The 20,839-nt window shown below is 37.1% G+C and overlaps 1 protein-coding gene across 5 annotated transcripts in view; it reads left to right on the forward strand.

The window, feature by feature from the left end:
* Nucleotides 1–20,839, forward strand: part of LOC128744471 (P protein) — an 88,138-nt gene that overhangs the window by 50,084 nt on the left and 17,215 nt on the right. For 2 of the 5 annotated variants that reach the window (XM_053841513.1, XM_053841514.1), the window contains one exon: nt 19,052–19,155. In XM_053841513.1, coding sequence (XP_053697488.1) covers nt 19,052–19,155 — 104 coding nt within the window. Of the gene's footprint in view, nt 1–7,928; nt 8,098–18,150; nt 18,490–18,577; nt 19,156–20,839 lie in introns of those variants that run through there. The other 3 variants (XM_053841515.1, XM_053841516.1, XM_053841512.1) reach the window with 3 other exon arrangements.

A 20,839-nucleotide genomic window follows, 5' to 3' on the forward strand; every position in this document is an offset into this window, starting at 1 on the left:
CACGTCTACCAACTTTTCCTATCCACCCACTAAGTTTCTATCATTTTTTACACAAACTAACCGGACAGGATTAACTCCCGGAGCTTAAGGGCAACGCTGATAAAACGGTCAGTCCGGTCCGGTTTGGCCTGCCGCGTTTCGACGCGTCGAAGTTCACTCACGTGCTTCTGGTAAATTTGCGCACTGAAATAACTTTTTAAACCTGCGGAGCTGGCTGCTCGACCGGCAGGCTTAGAACATCGGACGATGCGAATTAAATCTCGTGAGCCTGAAATTCGTGCGCTGACAAACAAAATATGCAAGCCACAATTTTGTGGGGGAAAAAAACTCCGGACGGGTATTAACTTATCGTAATCCTTTAATCAAGTGGCCAGTGGCTGAGTGGGATTAAATTTTTTGCGCTAAAGATACTGAAATGAAATTTCGACCTGTTTACAGTCACGTTAGTATCCAGTTTCAGTTAAACGTATCTAGCAGAAGGTGGTTGATTTTATACAAAAAAAACCGAATTTTTGATTTACTACATTGCAGTATAAGTAATCAAGATTGTGGGTGGGTGGAGATAATGGAATCCTCCGTGACGTACGTCTACTCCAATGGAATCTGGAGGAAGAGGTGAGATTATAATTTAAACTTGGATCGTGCAGTCTAAGTAAAATTGATTTCTGATGTGTTATTGTGACCCTTGTCAACAAATAAAAATCAGCTAAATTGTTTGGGAAAAAATCTAAGAAATCGCGTTGCGGACTCCGCACCACCTACCGCTGTAAAAGCATTCGACAGTAAAGCTTAAAGCGACACAAAAGGCAGTAGTCTATTCATCGGAAAATAACTTTAAACTGTCGAACTGGATAAACCAGATCCGCACACAATAGCAGGACTGCATTTAATTCAATTTTACTCTGCAGCTGGGGCGATTAACATGCAATACCAGTTAGCGAAATGCACACACTTGTTGAGCTGGTAACGAGCAGCGGAAAAATTGTATGCCGTGCCTATAAACGGTTCTTTCGAATTCAATCAAATGGTTGCGTGGGTGCCGCCAATAACTACTGCTGCCGCTGTGTGTGGTGGCACTACCAGCAATGCTTAGGGTACTTAAACTTTTTTTTCATCTTATGCAATTAGGGGTTTGCCATAGTTTAACCTTGAAAATTTGGCGATCTTTCAAGGAAAATTTTTTCAATTATAAATTATCATGCTTTGATCGATGGGTGAAAAGTAATCTTGTCGAGTTGGTACGTTCCGAGGATTTAAAACCGATCTAGATTGACGGTCAGTGATTGGTTTTTCAAAATTCGTTAATTGCACTAAGCTTATCGCCGATTCTGAAAAAAAAATTATTAGTCGGACTGCCCTGATAAAACCAAGAGATGACACGAACAACACTTGAGTTGTTGGCTTTAACAACTCAGCCCAAATAATGACAGTCTTTGTCAAAATCGGCGACAAGCTTAGTTCAATTAAGGAAATTTGACTGTATTATTACTTCCCAGTTTTCTGGTTTCTCTGAGTAATTTTTTCCTTTTCAACTTCGTTTCAATTTTTGGATAATTTTGTTAAAAATTTCTTTTAATTTAATATCTTTGCAACTGTATTTTCATTATATTGCACATTATTGTTATTGTCATGTTAAAGTTGCCACAAAAATTATAAATTGAAGAAGGAATTCGGAATCATGCGTACCATGAACGATTAATTTGCTTATTTTTCCTTTTTCTGTTTCTGTTTCTGTTTCTGTTTCTGTTTCTGTTTCTGTTTCTGTTTCTGTTTCTGTTTCTGTTTCTGTTTCTGTTTCTGTTTCTGTTTCTGTTTCTGTTTCTGTTTCTGTTTCTGTTTCTGTTTCTGTTTCTGTTTCTGTTTCTGTTTCTGTTTCTGTTTCTGTTTCTGTTTCTGTTTCTGTTTCTGTTTCTGTTTCTGTTTCTGTTTCTGTTTCTGTTTCTGTTTCTGTTTCTGTTTCTGTTTCTGTTTCTGTTTCTGTTTCTGTTTCTGTTTCTGTTTCTGTTTCTGTTTCTGTTTCTGTTTCTGTTTCTGTTTCTGTTTCTGTTTCTGTTTCTGTTTCTGTTTCTGTTTCTGTTTCTGTTTCTGTTTCTGTTTCTGTTTCTGTTTCTTATTTTTTCCTTTATTCTTTTCCATTTTTCCTTTTCCTTTTTTCTTTTTCCTTTTCCTTTTCCTTTACCTTTTTCTTTACTTTTTCCATGTCAACTTATAAATTGTTCGTGTTTTCCTTGTCATTTTCATTTTCATTTTCCTTTCGTAGTTGAATTAAATGGGATAGTCTTCTCTTTTCCTCGTTGATTCAGAGATTCTCCACAGATTCGCTTAAAAAATTGTTTACAATTATTGCAGCACGCGCAATACTATACAATTGGGTCAATCGACAGTGGCACAAATGTAAAGAAAGTCGAAATATAACTTGAATTTTCCGAAGAAGTCATTTATCTTAATTTTTTTGTCAATTTGTTCTGATTATGTGAAAAATTTCACATCTTTTGTTGAAAAAGTATGTTAACTATTCCACTATTATCGAGCGAAAACATAACACTTGAATTAAAATAAACAAGCCTTTCCGATTTTATATATTCTGCCAAAGAAAAAAAAAACTTTGACTGAGGGTGAAATTATTCGAAAGATAAATTACAATATTAAAAGAAACTGGAAAATGTTGATGGGTATTTCCTCATAATTTTTTATGAGAAGAAGAAAAAAAAAACTATGAGAAATAAAAAAGGTTCTAAGAAACAGAAAAAATCCACAAAAGAGAAAACTGAGAAGAAAGAAATGAAAAATTATTCCAAGAAAAAAAGAAAGAGAGAGAGAACGATGTAGAGAGATACAGAGAGACACACAGATAAAGAAGGAGAGACAGGGATAAAACAGAGAGATAGAGAGAGACATAAAGAGATAAAGAGCAAGGCAGAAAGAGACTTAACGTTCTAACTAAAGAAAGAGAAAAAGTTCGAAATAGACAGGGCCAGTGAGAGATAGAGAGGGTAACGGAAAGAGAAAAATATTAGGAATAAGACCGAACATCTAGCAGAATATAATAAAACAGCAATCCCGAGCGAGGAATGTTTTGTATCGATAGTGTGAAACATATCACTTCTTTTGTTAAAATACCTTCTATTTGTTGACTATTCTACCATTAAAACTTGAATTAAAAGGAAATATTTCTTCCTGTAGGTTTTATAGATAAAATAGCAAATTTTTACATTATTAAATAAAAAATGAAAGAAAAATGTTGATAAAAATGAATAATTCAAAAAGCCTATGTAAACAAAAGAAAGTGAAAATTGCTAAGAAAGAGAAAAAACTAAGAAAGCTCTACGTAAGAGAAACTTTTTAAGAAAATAATGGAAAATAATTCCAAGAGATCGAGAGAGAGAGACAGATAAGGAAACAGAGACAGACATAACGAGATAGAGAGAAAGACAGAAAGAAAAAGATCGAAATAGATAGCAACAATGAGAGATAGAGAGCCTAACGAAGAGAAAAAATAAAGGAAATAAGATCGAATAATAAAATTTAGAATAACAAAATAGCAAACCTGCGACAGGAAAATTCAAAAGAATAGGAAATAGGACGCTCTTTCAACGTTCAAAGTCAAGCCAAACGCACATGGTCGAAAACGAAAAAATTTAAGACAAAAATCGAATACTCGAAAACTATTTGCTCTACAGATTTCATGTATTCAAAAGATTTTGTTTACAATAAGAGAGTTTTGCTATAATTAGTCACTAGGCACAGTGGTCAAATTTTGAAAAAACGCGGACATTAGCAATTGGGTAAAAAATGCGTAATTTTTCAAGGATGATGTCTTCGGAGAAGTTTATCAAAAAATATAGTGCATCTTTCTGCACTATTAGAGTGACCATGAATTCACCTATTAGGGTGATACAAACTTTTGTTTTTTAAGGTGAAACGATACTGAATCCTACATGGCCGGGCACCCTATATCTTATATTCCCACAAGGACGCCATTTTTCCAGCCATGTTGGGATTCAGTACCGTATCACCTTAAATAAGGCTTATACAAATTTGAAAAAAAGTTTATGTGCTGGTCTCAAAAAATTGTTGGAGGGGGAGGGGTCAAGAAAAAATAATAACATCATACCATCAATATTCAAAAAAAAATTTCTTCGAAAAGTTGTATAACATACTAAAATAAACAACTTTGCTGAATACATTAACTATCTATCTCTTACCGGTTGCGAAATATAATGATATGTTAAAAAGGTGCGCCTAAAAATCAATTATGCTCAATAACTTTGCACACGATTTTTTTACTGCTTTCGAGTGTTCTACAGTTATTCAGTATGCTAAAATGCACATTTTCACTGAACTCTGTTTTTCACGAAGATGCATATGGAAATATTTTCTTCTATAGATAAAATATAGTACTTTCACCTAATGGTTGTCTGGTTTGTACGAAGCTGCCCGAAATTGTGTGTAAGGGGACGCGATACAATTTTTGTTTCTTCAGCAATGTTCCTGCGTTTGTGGTAGGACATATTGCTCTATATCACAAGAATAAAAAGTTAAAATTTTTATAATAATTATGAAAGTATTCCAATCGAAAAATCATGAGAAAGACAGTAAGAATTCTGAGAGAGAAAAACTCAATTATAAATAGTTATCATGAGAAACTTATGGAGCTTATTTTATTCTACGAAATTGCTGAATTGAGTATTGCTCTATTTTTTTACTCCCGGATTACACCAAGTTGTACACAAAAAGCCCTCTTTGTGTACCCAAATGTGTGAACCGGAAGTGCACCGTAAATACTGAAGATAAAGCAATAATTTATTCAGCAATTTTCTAGATAATAATTGGCTTTTTAATGGCCCATTCATAACTTTTTCGAATTTTGTTTGGCTAATGTGGTACAGGTAAAGATGTAAAATCGGTGCATACAAAGCAGGACAGCTCTGGCTCAAAACTACAAGACCAGAAGAGTAATATTTGGATAGATGTTTTAAGAGAAAGAGAAACAAAATTGAGAATACGGATAATTTTCTAAGAGTATGATAATTATAAGAGAAATGGGAATTTCTTACAAAGGAATAAGAATTCTAGGAAAGGGAGAGACAGAAGGAAAAATCATATAGAGAAACATCCCGACAAAATTGCCTTTGAGGGAAAGAGGAACCTGAGAAAACAGAATTTCCTGAGTAAGAAATTTTAACACAATGAAAGAGAGAAATTTTGGGAAAAATGCTACATAATAGTAGAATTAATTAGCCAAATATTCAAACACATCTGACACAAAATGTATATCAAATCGCGTTCAAGTTAAATTCGAAAATAATTGATTAGTCGGAAAAAGTTGGTTCATTATCTTCTTAGGAATACTCGTGACTGATACAGTGAAGCATTCTTGGATAATATTTTTTCCCCACTACCATAAGAGGCAACATTTCTGCATCTAGTGTTCGAACCAAAATCATTTTTTCAATCCAAAACAAATCATTTCGATTATCTTTACCTGAACGCTGGTCTAGAAATTCTTTACTTCTAAGGGGCCCCAAATGGTGACTTCAAATAGAATTAAAATTGGTAATTTTCTTCTGGACCAGAAATACCAGTCTTACCACGAAGAAGCAGGGAAAAACTAAACGTTATTTTTAAATTAGGTCCTTCAATTTTTGATGTTCTTTACACCCGCTGTTGTGCTTTTATTTTAATCCATTTACACATATAATATGAGTTCCTCTTACCTATAAAACTCACCAATAACTTAGTAACGTTATATCGAAGTTGCTTTGAAGCGAGGTATTTTTGTAATATACACAGAAAGAATCATGCTAGTGACACTTCCCAAGTGCATTCACATTTGTAAAACCCGTCCAAGCTCCACACATATCAAGCGGGAAGCAACTAATATGTACATATGCCCACAAAGATTGAACCGTTTCCGGAATCACAGAATCAGCATTGCATGAAACGTAATGCGTGCAATGCCACATCACTAGAAATTATGCCAAGAGCATCAATGATACTATAAATAACGCGGCTTTCCAGTGGTATCCCCCCTTTTTCCGGCGCATCAAACCAAACATAATGCGTTATATTAATTTAATTTGGTATCATCTGTCACTCTTTATCAGCACGATCACAGTTCAAAAGTTCAACACATTCAACAAACAAAATATGAAAAAACAGTATAATCCTGTTTCAACACTGCTTCATCATAATAGTAACTCATTGCATTGGTTGGTTCGAAGTATGTGCGAGAAATAGCACTTTATGCGGTACTTATCGTCAAGTACCTACCTACCCATCGCATCGTGGTGGTTCCGATCCGACAGAGGCATTCGGTGCATGTGCATTTACACTAATCTAACCTGTTGGGTTTTAGCGTAAAACTTCTCGAATGTCGGTCGCTTTTCGGTTTATGACCTGGGGAAATTTTCAAAGGGATTTGGTATTTGAAATATTTGTGCTTCTTCAATTTTACTGCACAATTTTTTTTCTACACAGCAAAAAAACACTCTACTGTTGTGTGAGGTAAGGTTGGATTGGGCGATGAGAGAATGTGCGGAGGGTCCTCACTCACGAGTGTGGTTTATCGAAATCAACTGCTGAACGTTATGTGAAACATTGCAACATTTTAATCTGCGCCGATAACATCGGAACTATTCGGATGACTGATTAGTAATAAATCTATTATTCATAAACTGTTCGGACTAGTACATACAAACGGTAAAACTTTAACGAGTGCGCCGATAAATTTCGAATTTCGACGCTCCGCATACAAAGGTCAATGCTCAACCGATATCAGATGATAAAGGCTTACCTCACCCTGCTGCATCACAGCTGACGTTATCGATAGATAAATCGTATCGACCATCACCGCACTGACTCGTTTCTATTTCCTCTTTGGCTACTCGTTCAGATAATCCAGCAAGAAAAAAAAATATAGATTTGACCTTGTCTGCAAATGGAGTGATTCAAACCTATCGGAAGTAACAAGTGGTTTAGTTCTTCTCATCAATGCTAAAAATTACTGTAAGTACCGGATCAGATCGCTATTCTGTCTTTTATTGTCATAATTTGCAACTGAATTAGCGACGCGGCCTTCCATTCATTCATCCTAATGTGGAACATGACATTACAATCCGCTATTTCAACCTAGGCCACTGCAGGCGAAGCAATTTATGCTGCAAGCATCAATTTCGCTACAAATGAAAACAATCATAGTTGAGTCGATATATCAATCAGTTCTACACTATCCTACGTACCGTGTGGCACGGCACCTCTAGCGGCAGCGTAGTGATAGCACACACACCTTGGATGCCATTAGAGGAGCAAACACACGCTCTCTACCGACCGGGCTGGATTGATGCCGATAGTGCCCCGGTGCCCCGTGTAGTGGCGACAACAGCAGTACTCACTAACGTTACACGTCACACGGCTCAGCCCACACAGTGCGGGTCACTCAAAATCGCCCATATGCAACAGCTGCCGACCAACCGGCCCAGTCAAGCACACCGGTGCGGCCGACCGGCAGCGTGGCGGTGCGGTTGGTCATATCTACTATTGATGGATTACAGTTGCACTAAACTGCTCGCCTCGCCAGTCGCCTCCATCAACGGCCGGTCGTTTATTATTAGTGACCAAAGCGAATCTACGTCGTCTACTCTAATGCTTCGCTACTAACTGGTAGCGCTCAATCCACAATGAGCTTGCTCTATATTATAATAAAACATTTTTCCCCGTTGCCGCGGTCACTCATTTCGACAAGCCGCGCGGCTCCGGACAATCAGCAGTGCGATCTTGTACTCTTCGGCAGGAGCGCGCGTGGTTCTGTTGTCCCCGTATCAGTCGGTGTGCTTGTGTGTGCGCGCTCGAGTCAAGTGCCAGATTTGTCGCGTATTTTTGTGATGATTTTTAAAAAACAATTTTCCTGACCGGTTCAAGTTCAGTCTACTGGCACCGTTCGGTCGGTACGCATGTGCCTTACGAGGTGTGGAACCACCCCCACCCTAAACTTGAAGAAGTGAATCAGACAGTACAGTCCTCGAAAGAGAGGTGCTCAATAACAAACGTAACACAATCCTGGATCATCATCTAGGTTGAAGAATTAAAATTTTTTCGGTTGGTAGCAGAATAGAAATCAAGTTTTGTGCCCAAACCCAGTGCAATTGTTGTGGTAGAAAATAATCACAAGTGAAGGCTCGGTAATCATTCAGAAGAACTTCAGAAGTGATTCGGGAAGCCAAGTTCACCCCGTTGACACATGTTGCCATGTTCGGTCCTTGAGTGTGTAAAAATAAAAGAAAATTTTGCGCGTGTGACAACAGCACCAGTGAATAACCACCCGCCGCCGCCGTCGTCGTCGCTTTGATAAGAAGATAAACGGGCGCCGAAAAATTGACGGGAAATATCCAACGCATCAGCACGGGCCCGACTAAAAAGCGTTGATTCACAACACAACTCGATGCTCGAGGCTGACTGATGTTTTTTTTCCTCCTCGATGTTTATTACGATTTATGTGCCTTTGAAAGCGAGGATTTTTCCGAAATATTTTACTCGATTCAACAACCGTTAGTAACAGCCTGACTCGCATAATTTTCGGGCCGAAAATAAAGGGGCCAGAAATACTACCCCGTCTGCAGCAAAACATATCGTCCGAAACTGCTTTCGGATGGCCGGTATTTTTAGTGCGAGTACAAATGGATGGAATCCGATGCATGGTTGGGCAAATTTTGTCCAAGAATAGAGCCGTTACAAATTGTTTTGGCGGACGTGGTGGCCATCTGTATAGGTGTGCTCCGCAGTGGCATACTTACTACGCATGAATTGACTGTCACTGTCACAGAGTTTTTGAGTGGGATCTTCCATAGTTAAGAAAAAAAAATTGAGATCTAGTTTTTGTTTAAGTATTTGTATTCTTTACATTGTATGAAAACAATATCATTTGAATGTTTCATAGTTAATTATACATGGAAAATGGTAATTTCAAAACATGTATTCTCCATCCATAATGCTGCAAATTCATCTATAATGAAGAATGAAAGATCTATGACCTTCTTCTTACCAGTACAACCCATAAGTATTTTGTTTAGTAACTAATGTTGAAGAAAACAACAATTTTGAACAACAAAAGTTAAAAAATGCTTTCCTAAAGTATTAAATTAGGCCACTGCAAATTATTTATAAAGTTTTTGTCCCCCCGCCCTTCAAAATTGGCTCTAAAAATCGGAGGACAAACAAAAATGTGTTGAACTTGAGTACATTTTTTTGTATAAATCAATTATCTATGAGTTTTACAGCCTAAAGAACACGAAACAAAAATGGAAGTACAAATAACGTAATTTCCAAAAAACGTCAAAAAAATTTTTTTTCAATGTTGACTCTATTTTAGAAGGTTTTTGCATGGAAAATAATAACGTATATTTCAAAAGCAAAAATTAATTCGGGTTTCACGATTAAACTTCAATCTTAATTTTTATGCATAATTTAAAAAATCTCTTTGTTTTTTTTCGCCTCCCCCCCTGTAGTTGTCTAGCATCGGAAGGACAAAAACTTTAAAAAATATTTGCAATGGCCTTATACGATAGCAGAAAACAAGACTACACTAAACAAACAATTACCCGAATAAGTCCGAATATCTTCAAAAGTAAACTTTCTGCAATAACACTGCAATAACCTTCAGAGACGTTATGTAATAGTTTACATGTCCGATTCGGAGGTTTCGTATGAAATTTATAATTTTGCCGGCATCGAAATAAGTTTTGTATTTTATCACCCTCTTAAAATTGCAAAACTCAGTGAAGTTTGGTGAGAGTTTCCCATTCATATCATATTGCTTCAACTTATCGTTGTTTTAGTTTTATAACCCAGTTTAGGTGGCAGAAAATGGTTTGCGGTGAGGTTGATTAAGCTGGGTCGGAAATATTCAGATCATGTTGAAAACTTTCGACAGCTTTGACCTTCGTCAATGTAGTAGGAACCACGCATTTAATTTTTTAAGCAAAAATATATCTGTAAATCTAGAAGTATCCAATCCAATCCAATATTGCAATTTTTATTTTAAATCTCATTACATATAGCAATGAGTAAAACTTAAACATAAATACCTTACAAAACTGAAAATTGATTCTCTCAATGCTAATTTGAAAGATTTGTTAAAACATGTTTTCAAAAGAGCCGAAAACAAAATGTAAAATTTATAATAATCAACATACATACAAAACATACTTGAGACCACTTGTCAGGCAAAGTTATGGAAAAATTTAACTAAAATCACGGGACGATCTTATCCTGTGACAACTTTTAAGCTACACAACAATAAAGTAAAAACTTCTAATAAGTTAGAGGTTTGCGAAATTTTGCACAATTTCTTTTCGCAGATTGGAATCCATCTTGCAGGCAAAATTCCAAAAGGTAATACCAATCCTATGCACAACGTTAATTGAATATAATCAATCTGTTTTTTTACGACCTGCAAATGTGATTAAAGTAATCGAGATCATAAGCGAATTAAACGTTCAAAAAACTGCGGTACAGATAACTTTCCAGCAAGTCTAAGGAAAAACGACGCTGTCAAGTTTCCAAATATTCTCGCTTTTCTCTTTAATAAAATAATAGAGCAAAGCAAAGCAAAGCCTAGGTGCTACATTCCGTTATCGAAACTTGCCCTTCTGTTTTTATGTTACAGACTGTTGCAGCCAGCTGTTAGAGCATAGGCAGTGCTGTTAATATTCATCAGCATAACGTTCAAACTTCTGGATTATCAGTCTACCTTGCATTGAAAATCTGCTTGCTTTGATCAAACGTACATAATAACTATATACAGCAAGCATGAACTTCATGCACGAGAATATAGAATATCAGCGCCCTGTGATATTGTAACAAACTGATATTCACGTTTGAGCAGTGAAAATCAATAAAAAAATTTATGTTGTTATTTAGCATCTATTGCGTTCAGCTGTTGGACATAAGATTTTTCTTTTCATTTACTGCATTTAAAATTGTTTTTTTACTGAAGTGAATATCACCTTCTGAGTTTGAAAATCACTTTCTGCTGTTCTATTTTCACGATATATTGAACTTGTATACTATGATGAAAATCACTGTGCAGTTGTACATACGAAACTCAGAGGCATAAAAAACAATGTATGCTAAGAAAAAAGATTTTCTGTTTTGTTTGAAATTCGGTGATAATTAAAGGCCCTGAGCATAGGACAATTATAGAGACAAAAATAATAGAGCAAGGTATACAATAGTTAAATACAGGAGTGAGTAGTAATAACTGTCAGTGAAGTAAACGGTCGCAAAAATACGACGCGTGCATAAATTTTAATTTTGAGTGTATTTCCATAACATTTGTATTAAATTAGTCTAATTCAAATCTTTCTCCCTTTGCCTTAATTACCAGTGCAATCGCTGTTGAAGAGTGTTACAGTGGGCTCGCACGATATCCTGAGGCATTTCCTCCCCAATCTCCTCCAAACATTACTTGAAAGTACTGACAGTCAATCCTTTTGCCTAGAATGTAACCTCATCCGAAGAAGTCGAGTTGATTCAAATCAGGCGAGGAGGCAGATCAGTCTTTCGAAGAAATAAAATCCGAAAAATTGTTTATACACCAAGCCAGTGGAGCTTTCGCCTGGTGAGACGGTGCAGAATCTTGTTGGAAGGCATTCCTGTATTTTTTTTTAATCATGGGAAGAAAATAGTTCTTTATAACATTATTGATGCAATTTTTAGTATTGATTTTAACACCAGGTTGAATGAACAGGAATGGAACCTTCAAATTTTTGAAGACACATCCCCACACCATCACCCTGAAAACATTCTGAAACAGCCATTGAACAGCCAATTTGTACCGAAGAATCTCGAAAAGATGAGCTGCATATGTTCGATCATTTTGCTGGTTGTGTTGATCCTGTAGCTGAAACATTCTTACCGTTCTTACTAAAATCTTATGATTATCTGCTATTGGTCAGAAGATTAGTGAAAATGTTGAATCAGTTTAATATATTATATAAATTTCAATATACATTTAGAAAAGGTTGTAGTACTTCGAGTTGAAATTTTGCTGAGTAACAATGATAGCAAACATATATTATTGGTAGACTGTTTACCGATCTAAAAAAAAACATTCGATACTTTCTACTTCAAAAATTAGAGTATTATGGGATACGAACTCTAGCAAATGACATTTTATTCGAAGCTATCTGGTAACATTATGTAGCCATGAAGGTCTCGCGAAGTTCTCTACAAGCGATTAATATTGGCATCCCACAAGGTAGCAATATTAGGCCACTTTTATTGCTCATCTCCATAACCGACTTTAGAAACCTCCCTCTTGAAGGAATACCAGTTATTCGCTGATAACACAGCAATATTCTATCTAAATTGAGAGTCTTCCACTATTATTTCAAATATCTCAGGATAGTTTTAGACCCTACGCTTTCTCAAGGCAGAGGTTCCCAACCAAAGCTCCCTATGCTATTCTGCTGCGAATTAAATTTTTAGCGAACCCCCATTCGGGAAACGCTGCCTTAAGGGAAGTCATATAGATCATATTGCCGGAAAAATAGCATCTCTTTGTGGTTTATTATATCGAGTTGGACCATTTGTTCCACGGTGCGATGGTTGCATACATTCTCACCTGCAGTATTTAGCCATCATTCGGGACCAAACCTCTAGAGCTGGAATTTCGAATCGTTATCGACTAGAGTACCCTTTACTCTGAATTAGAGTAGCCTATTTCCGACTAGGAACCAGAGGCTTTTTTAAATTTTTATTTTAATGTGGTTGTAACCAGTTGGGCATTCACCAAACCAGAGGCTCTGGTCACAATCTTCCAATCGCATTTCAGATGAACCTTCAACCTTCAGCCAATCTGCGTGCTTAAAATACGTAGTAAACTAGTAGTAAGCAACCACTTGCTTCAATCTGGGTGGGATAACTTACGAATGCACTATGGGCCAGAAATTAAAATTTCGGGACAAATATATTTGCGGTGAAACGGCATGTCTCAGCTCAATGTGGTCTTCGGCAACTTTTTGAATGAAAAAATGATGCATATTTTTTTTTTTTTTTTTTTTATTTATTTATTTATTTATTCATTTATAAATGTCTATGAGCCTTTGGCTCGTTAAGACTGACTATAGTGCTATGCAATAAAAAATATTTAAACATTAACAGTAGAACTTTGTATAAACATTTGAAGAAAACCGTACGAATATAAAATCACACATATTATAAGCTATTTTACTATATGCTACATTGATTTGACAATAAATCTTTTTTCAAACGCAATTTGAAGTTATTTACAGGAAGTAATTTTAGTTCATCTCTTAGGTTATTGTATAAGCCGGATGCTTTGTTGACTGCTGAATTTAATCCGAATCTGCTGCTATAGCTACGGCCAGTTAATATATTGCTTCGACCTCTTGTGTGATGTGTATGTTGTTCCGAGAGTCTGCTCAGCGCAGTGTTAGTGTGTATAGAGTTATTCAGTATACGATGAATGTGCAAGCATGCACTGGATTTGTAGACATTCTCAACCGAAAGCAAATGGTGCTTAGAGTGAATGAAGACCGTCGATGTTCTGCGGGAGTAGCCGAATAAATTTTTAATCGCTTTGTTTTGGATGACTTGTAGAGATTTTAACGCTGTTTTACTTGTACTACCCCAAACAAGTATGCCATATACAACATGGCTGTGGAAAAGTGCGTGGAACAAATTACGCTTAGTTTCCGCAGGAATGAACACGCTAATTCTTCTGAAGACACCAGCAATTTGTGCCAGTTTGATGCCTAGTCTGCTGACGTGCTCAGACCATTTTAGACCATTTTGAAGGGGTCATCCAATATTTAGGTGTTACTTTAACAACAATTTAAGTAATAACTTTTTGAGTCAATTTTTTTCACCTTTTTGGTTTCAAAATATTAAAGATAAACAAATTTCAAGTATTTTTTCTGAAGATATCAAACTTCTACCTTTTACCTATTTTCAGCAATAGACCTTTGTTTAAAAACTACCCCTCAAATCACATTTCTTCTTGTAACATGTTTATTTCAACAGACAGCTCAATGTGATGTTCTAGACAACATTTTGCACATAAAAGAGGAATATTTTTGCTGAAAACTGTTTTGCTTTTTCTGCATTAATTAATAAGATATAACTGTTTTTAGGCTAAAAACCGTCTGATGGAAGATGTGTATTTTTTCAAGGGTGGTGTCTTCGGAGAAGTAAAATAATAAAATATAGCACATCTTTCTGCACTATTAGGGTGACCATGAATTCACTTATTCTCTAATAAGAAAGACTCTAGTAAGAAAACAAAATTTTGTTTTCTTAAATAATTTAATTTAATAATTTAATTAAATAATCTTAAAAAAAAGTTTTTTTCTCCAAAAGTTGGAGAACATACTAAAATAAGCAACTTTGCTGAATAAAGGAACTATCTATCTCTTACCGGTGGCGAAATATAATGTGTTAAAAAAGAGCACTCAAAAATATATTACACTCAATAACTTTGCACACGATTATTTTATTGCTTTCAAATGTTCTACAAAGTTATTCAGTATGTTGAAATACATATTTTCTGTGAAGACTGTTTGACACTAGGACGCATATTTATTAAGTTATAAAATGTATGAAAAAAAAATCCGCACTATGCCCAGGTATTCCCAGCCATGGTATTCCCAGGTATTCTCTGAAATACATATTTGAGCAGATAGCTTTAATAATTCCCTACAAATTGGTATGCAGACTAATTGCAGATATTAACAGATGGCCAAAATATTCAGATTTTTCATCAGACGGTTTCTAACCTAAAATCAGTTATATCTTATTAATTAATGCATATAAAGCAAAGCAGTCTTCAGCAAAAATATTCCTCTTTTATGTGCAAAATATTTTCTAGTACATCACATTGAGCTGTCTGCTGAAATAAACATGTTACAAGAAGAAATGTGATTTGAGGGGTCGTTTTTAAACAAAGGCCTATTGCTGAAAATGGGTAAAAGGTAAAAATTTGGTATCTTCAGAAAAATTACTTGAAATTGGTTTATCTTTAATATTTTGAAACCAAAAGGGTGAAAAAAAAGTTTACTCAAAAATTTATTACTTAAATTGTTGTTAAAGTAACGCTTAAATATTGGACGACCCCTTCAAAATATGCATCAGTTTTTTATTCAAAAAGTTGCCGAAGACCAGATTGAGCTGAGACATGCCGTTTAACCGCAAATATTTTTGTCCCGAAATTTTAATTTCTGGCCCAGAGTGGTATGGCCGGAACACGAATGGTCGAACCACATATGGCCGAAATAACACATGGCATAATAGATCTAATGGCTGAATCACAAATGGCCGAAACACGTGTGGCCGAATGTCAGATTCGGCCAAAAATATTCACGGCCTTCTACCTGCACAAATGTTCAGTATATGCTGGTTTATGCTCAACTATGCTCAAATAGAAGTGGTATCTGAAGGAGGGGGAGGTTTCTACGGCGGCGGCAACCGGCGAACACTCGTGGCCGTCTCACCCAATCCCAGTTTGGATCATTTGGATTTCGGCTAGTTGTTATCCGGCCATTTGTGTTTCGGTCAATCGGTACCAACCTTTAAAAAATAAAGGTGCTGAGTGTGTGTGTCTTGTTTTTCCGAAAGTAAGGTGCAAGAATTTTAAGAAATTTTTTCTGCATTATTAAATATTTTTTCTAAAACGGACGAAAATATATTTCGATCATTTTTGAGATGGCTTAACCAGCGTAGCATTGACCTTAAAACATTATTTTTATCAATATTATTTGAGAACTAAGTAGGGGTTCGGCCTTTTGTGATTCGGCCAAATAGGAGTTCGGCTTTCGTAACCGTTTGTGAAATTCGGCCATTTTAATTTTGGCTATTTGTTACTCGGCCTGCCATTCGGTACTGACCCGGTGAATCAATACGAGGGCTAGGGAAAGTCATAAAATATTTTTTACGGAGTTATGCCAAAAACTTGTTAAGCCAAATGTTTTTCTGCCAAATGGTCCCATATGTATGAAAAGACCAATGTGCTTATGGAAAACGCCGTTATGCCAAACAGCATTATGCCAACTGACTTTATGCTAAATAAGCAGCCCCTGTTCTTATTATATTGTGACAGCAGTATGCCAAACATTTGGCATAATAATGGTCGTCATGCCACATGTATTTATACTGAATGGTCCCTTACGTTTATATTTTTATGCCAAATGACGTTATGCCAAATGACTTTATGCTAATGATTTTTAATGATTTACTCAAGTGCGTATTCGTAGGAAAGCAAATTTCGCTGACTCTTTGCTGCAAAGATGAGCAAACAGAAACCTTCCCTAAAAAATACATCTACAGCGTGTTTCAGTCCTACTCTCAGTATTCGGGAAGGCTATTTAACACTCCAAAGAATACACGAGCTATTCCGAGATTTCAATATATGAGAGTTTTACATTAATACTTTCACGTTGATAACATTTAGAAAAGCCACTTAATTCCCAACGCTGCGCAATATTGTTTGGCAATAATGAATTTTGTTTTAATCGGATTCACCTCCATCCCATGAGGCAAAGTCTATTCGAGAGCGGTGTCTGGCAAATTTATCTTCCATAGAATACAGAATCCCACTATAGAGGGGACCAATTTGCAGGTTCAAAACGAGAGGCTAACTGCTCACTAACCTTGCATCTCATGGTTTCTCCCACTATTTGGCATGTAGCGTCGTCTTTTTGCAACCTAATACCGGCCAAATCCCATAGCTGCTTTTTGGGGTTAGAAAGTCCGAGGCTTCTAATCACACCTAATGCCACAATTTTATTTATTGATGTATCCATCTAACCAGAGGTTGCTGAGCACAATTTTTCGGTTCAATTCTTGAACTAACTTTATCTTATATGGGTTTAGGCCAAGATGCTTGCGTTAAATATTTCATATGCACGCATAGCGCAATTGATTTATAATACAACATAAAAAAAATTATTGCGAAAACAACGTACTTTAACCATTTCATAAAGGCAGAGATACAAATAATAATCGCCTTTCAGTTCGGGATTACCCAAAATCACTGTCATCATAACTTTCACTCGATTTTAGTACGTAACAGGCTGATGCCTCTTGCAAAATTGGGAATTAGTTGTTTCCAATGGCAATCTACACACGTCTCGATACTCTCGGTTTGGTTAATCTGCACTTCAACAATTTCCGGCAACTTTCAAAGTGACCGAAATCGACGTCGACGTGAGTCGGTCCACTTCAGTAGGTACTGGTATAATGTTATCACCATCGTAACCCCGCGGGGAATTCTCTAGTCACTGCCTGTTGATAACGACCACCACCAGTACCGTACCAATAACAATAACGGGCGGCGGCGTGTTCCAGAAATTCATTCACTAAAGCCTGCCGGCTTGATTAATCGCCGCAGCATCCCCCGGCTGTCAATTCGGTGTTGATGCGAGTTAAAATAGGTGGCGCAAGCGTGCCTCCGATAGGAAACTAAATAGCTTGATTAGGTTTGTTATGGATTTGAAGCGGTACTAATAAAGCAGCACCGTGTAGCTTTCAGCTCCAGGGTACATCACCTTCAGTATCATAAACAATAACTGTTTAAAATATATTAAATTGTTATTATTCGAACTTGACTCTGACCGCTTCACGCTGAATTCGCGACCCTTCATCAGCGGCGCTGCATTCAGTTCGAAACCGGAATGCAAAGCAATCCCGGCTCTATTGACACAATAACGTTGTTGCCACTCGCTGGTGACACTCTGTTGTACCCGACAAATGTCGCAAAAATGGCGAGATGTATGCGTAAAAAATAATTCCGCAGTAATTGAATTCGCAATGAAATAGAGATCCGCTAGATGGCTCGACACAATGGAGCAAACAAGAGCAAACGAATAGGTTTTCAATGGGAGGAGAAATTGGTGTTGATTATAATTGGGTAGTCCAACCGACCGAGCGACGAACGGATGCCGCTCTACTGACACTGGAAAATCCATAACATGCCGTTCCACGTGACAGTGTGAAGCTGCTGAGCAGCTTCGACGAGATGATTATTAATTTAGATTACCGATTCGAGAAGCTTGTACAATAAAAATTTCGAATTCTATACGTAATTTTATTTTTCTTCCGACAACGAAAACTGGTTTTTGTAACATTTTTACTGGAAATACTCTTGCGAAAATCGTAATAAATATCGAAAGCATCACCAGATATTTCTCAACTTCTTTAGACTGATACAGTTAAGCTATAACTGGACATAGTTGCCCAAAATCCGTGCTAACAAGATCACCTATAACCAGTAGTGAGCGGAAAATTATCTATGGAAAATACGCAGTGTTTCAGCCAAAAGAAAAACGGAAAAAACCGCATTGCAGCAGATTACACAGTTTCGAACGCGTAGTTGTAGCTTGTGATTTTTGTGTGTTTTTTTTAAACAACCTTCCGCCAGCGGCGTCTTGCAAAGTTCATTCAAAATTGCGATCAGACTAAGAGTATGGACCAGAGGTGATCTACCAAATGACTGTTGTGCATCCGTTTGATTGAGTGCAATTTCGCAACGCATGCCGTTTGACGCAAGCCATTTTGCTACTTTCTCTCTACCGATTGTTTCTCTTGCAGCTATCACTTTTCCTACGTTGCATGATTCTGTGATAACTAACTGTGATTTTTATCTGTGTGAAACATAAACTAACCTAATCGCGAAAGTTTCGGAACCGACATTTTCATTGAATTAGAGTGACAATCCATCAGTATTATCTGCAACCAATGCTCAACCAGTGAAATTCTTATGTTTAAAAGTAACAATCTATCGCACACGTCTCGGAAAGAACCCGTCGAGACGGCTAAACCCAGAACAGCAACAACAATACAACACCACCATCAGTATTAGGTCACTCGGTCAAAATTTCCAATCGACCCATTGACGCATCATGCCTGCCAAAAACAAGCACAAGAATGTCGTATTCAAGCTGCTCAAATTCAATGAAGACGAGGAGAAGAAAGACTTGCAGCAAAAAGGATGCTCGAAACAAACGCTCACTCCTAACTTCTCTATTATCTCTCTCAGTCAGGTGACGGAGGCTTCACTCGAGATATGGCGCACACTACCGCCTTCAATCCGCCAGGACCCGAGTTTGGCCTCGTTTCGGCAGGAGCACGAACGATTACACGGTGAGTACCGAAGCTTTATTTTCTATACCATTAAACTGATTACCCACAATGCGTCTCCATCGAATCCTTATCCATAATAAATGATTTTGCGTCAACTTCATCAGAGCAACAAGGCAGGCGGTGACCATGAATCATCGTGCGTCTCCACCGACATTCGAGTTTATTTTTAAACCATCACAACAACTGACAAACAATCAACCTTAATCCACTCGGGCGGTCTAGTTGAGCCTTTCTTAAAAAAACCTTTAAACTTCCCCCCTTTCTCGACCCGAAACCCCCGGCAAGCCATCGAGAAGATTGCTCAATTACGCTTCATTCTCTCAAATGAAAAGTAAACAGCAAACCGCTAAACGGACGACCGAACGAACCTGATGCTGAAGACCAATTCTGGAGGGGGACAAAGTTTTTCTCCCCACACCCCACCGCCGCGGCGGTGGTGATTCTTTTTCGCTTTCCATTACTCATTCCGTGATTGGACTGATCCTCCGAAGTCGTAACGGGGCACACGAATGAGGGCGGGGATTATTATTGTCAATGATTTCTATGCAAATATCGAGCATGAAACATTTCCGCTCATTTTCGTATTTACACGCGACTCAAGACGACTCTAACTAAAGCCGCTGAAACACTGCGACTGCCCCTTTGTCTCGCGGTGATCGATGTGTTGCACTACCTACTGAAGTGTGTTTGTTTCTGTGTCTGTGTTCTAGTGAACGGCAACGCACGAACCGTATGTAGATGACTTGCAACGTTACGTAAATTTAAACGAATTGAAGAATGACTCTTCCGAGAAATGATTGATTAATACAGGCAGGCTTCACTAGTTCGGTGCTGTAATATTCTATGGAATTCCAATCATTTACTTACGAACTATCAAATAACCCTTCTCGGTACGGATTCGTACACTACTGTACTTAATCAGTTGAGCGTTCGGATTTTACTAATTAATTTATTCCTAGTTGTGATTCCATTAAAATTGTTTCACAGCTACTATCAACTCATGTGAGTGACTGCAAATTTTTAGTCAATTAGTAGCTAAAGCAACAATCAATTGCAGAAAAACTATTGCGCGTAATACAAATAAAAAACACAAAAACATACTGATGCGTTGTTTTATGAAAATAGATTTTCTTTCTGGCTGTTACTAAGTACGGCGCGTTTCCATTAAATCCGCACAAAAATTAGACTGTTTACTAACTAAAGTTCGCCGTTGGGATTCAGGGAGCGTAGATGAATAACATCACGCATCTTCTTCTTCTTCTCTCATGCCAGTTGATTTATTTGTAAAAAATAATCGGGCTATAAATTGAAGTCTCGTAGAGTTCGCTAACCGCATTGCCATGAAGCGGTTTGGGTCGTGTAGTCCATAGTGTACATGCCATCTTCGAAGGTGCAGGAAATTTCTAGTTCTGAAGTGTTGTCCAGGGGCATACAATTTCAGTTGACTCAAATTCACGGGGCCGTCAATATCTCCTATAATATTATTCCAGCTAGGAACATGGCTTGTGCCTAAAAATAAAAAAAATAAGAAAACTTATCCAATTTAATTCTACTATGTGTATTTTATTCAATGACAGATACGTATTTCGCCTACGACTTGCAGGCTTCCTCAGTGTCTGTTTTCGAACTCGAAAACAGACACTCGGAGTTCGAAAACAGACACTGAGGAAGCCTGCAAGTCGTA

This window comes from Sabethes cyaneus, chromosome 3 (genome assembly GCF_943734655.1).
Source record: "Sabethes cyaneus chromosome 3, idSabCyanKW18_F2, whole genome shotgun sequence".
Lineage (NCBI taxonomy): Eukaryota > Metazoa > Arthropoda > Insecta > Diptera > Culicidae > Sabethes > Sabethes cyaneus.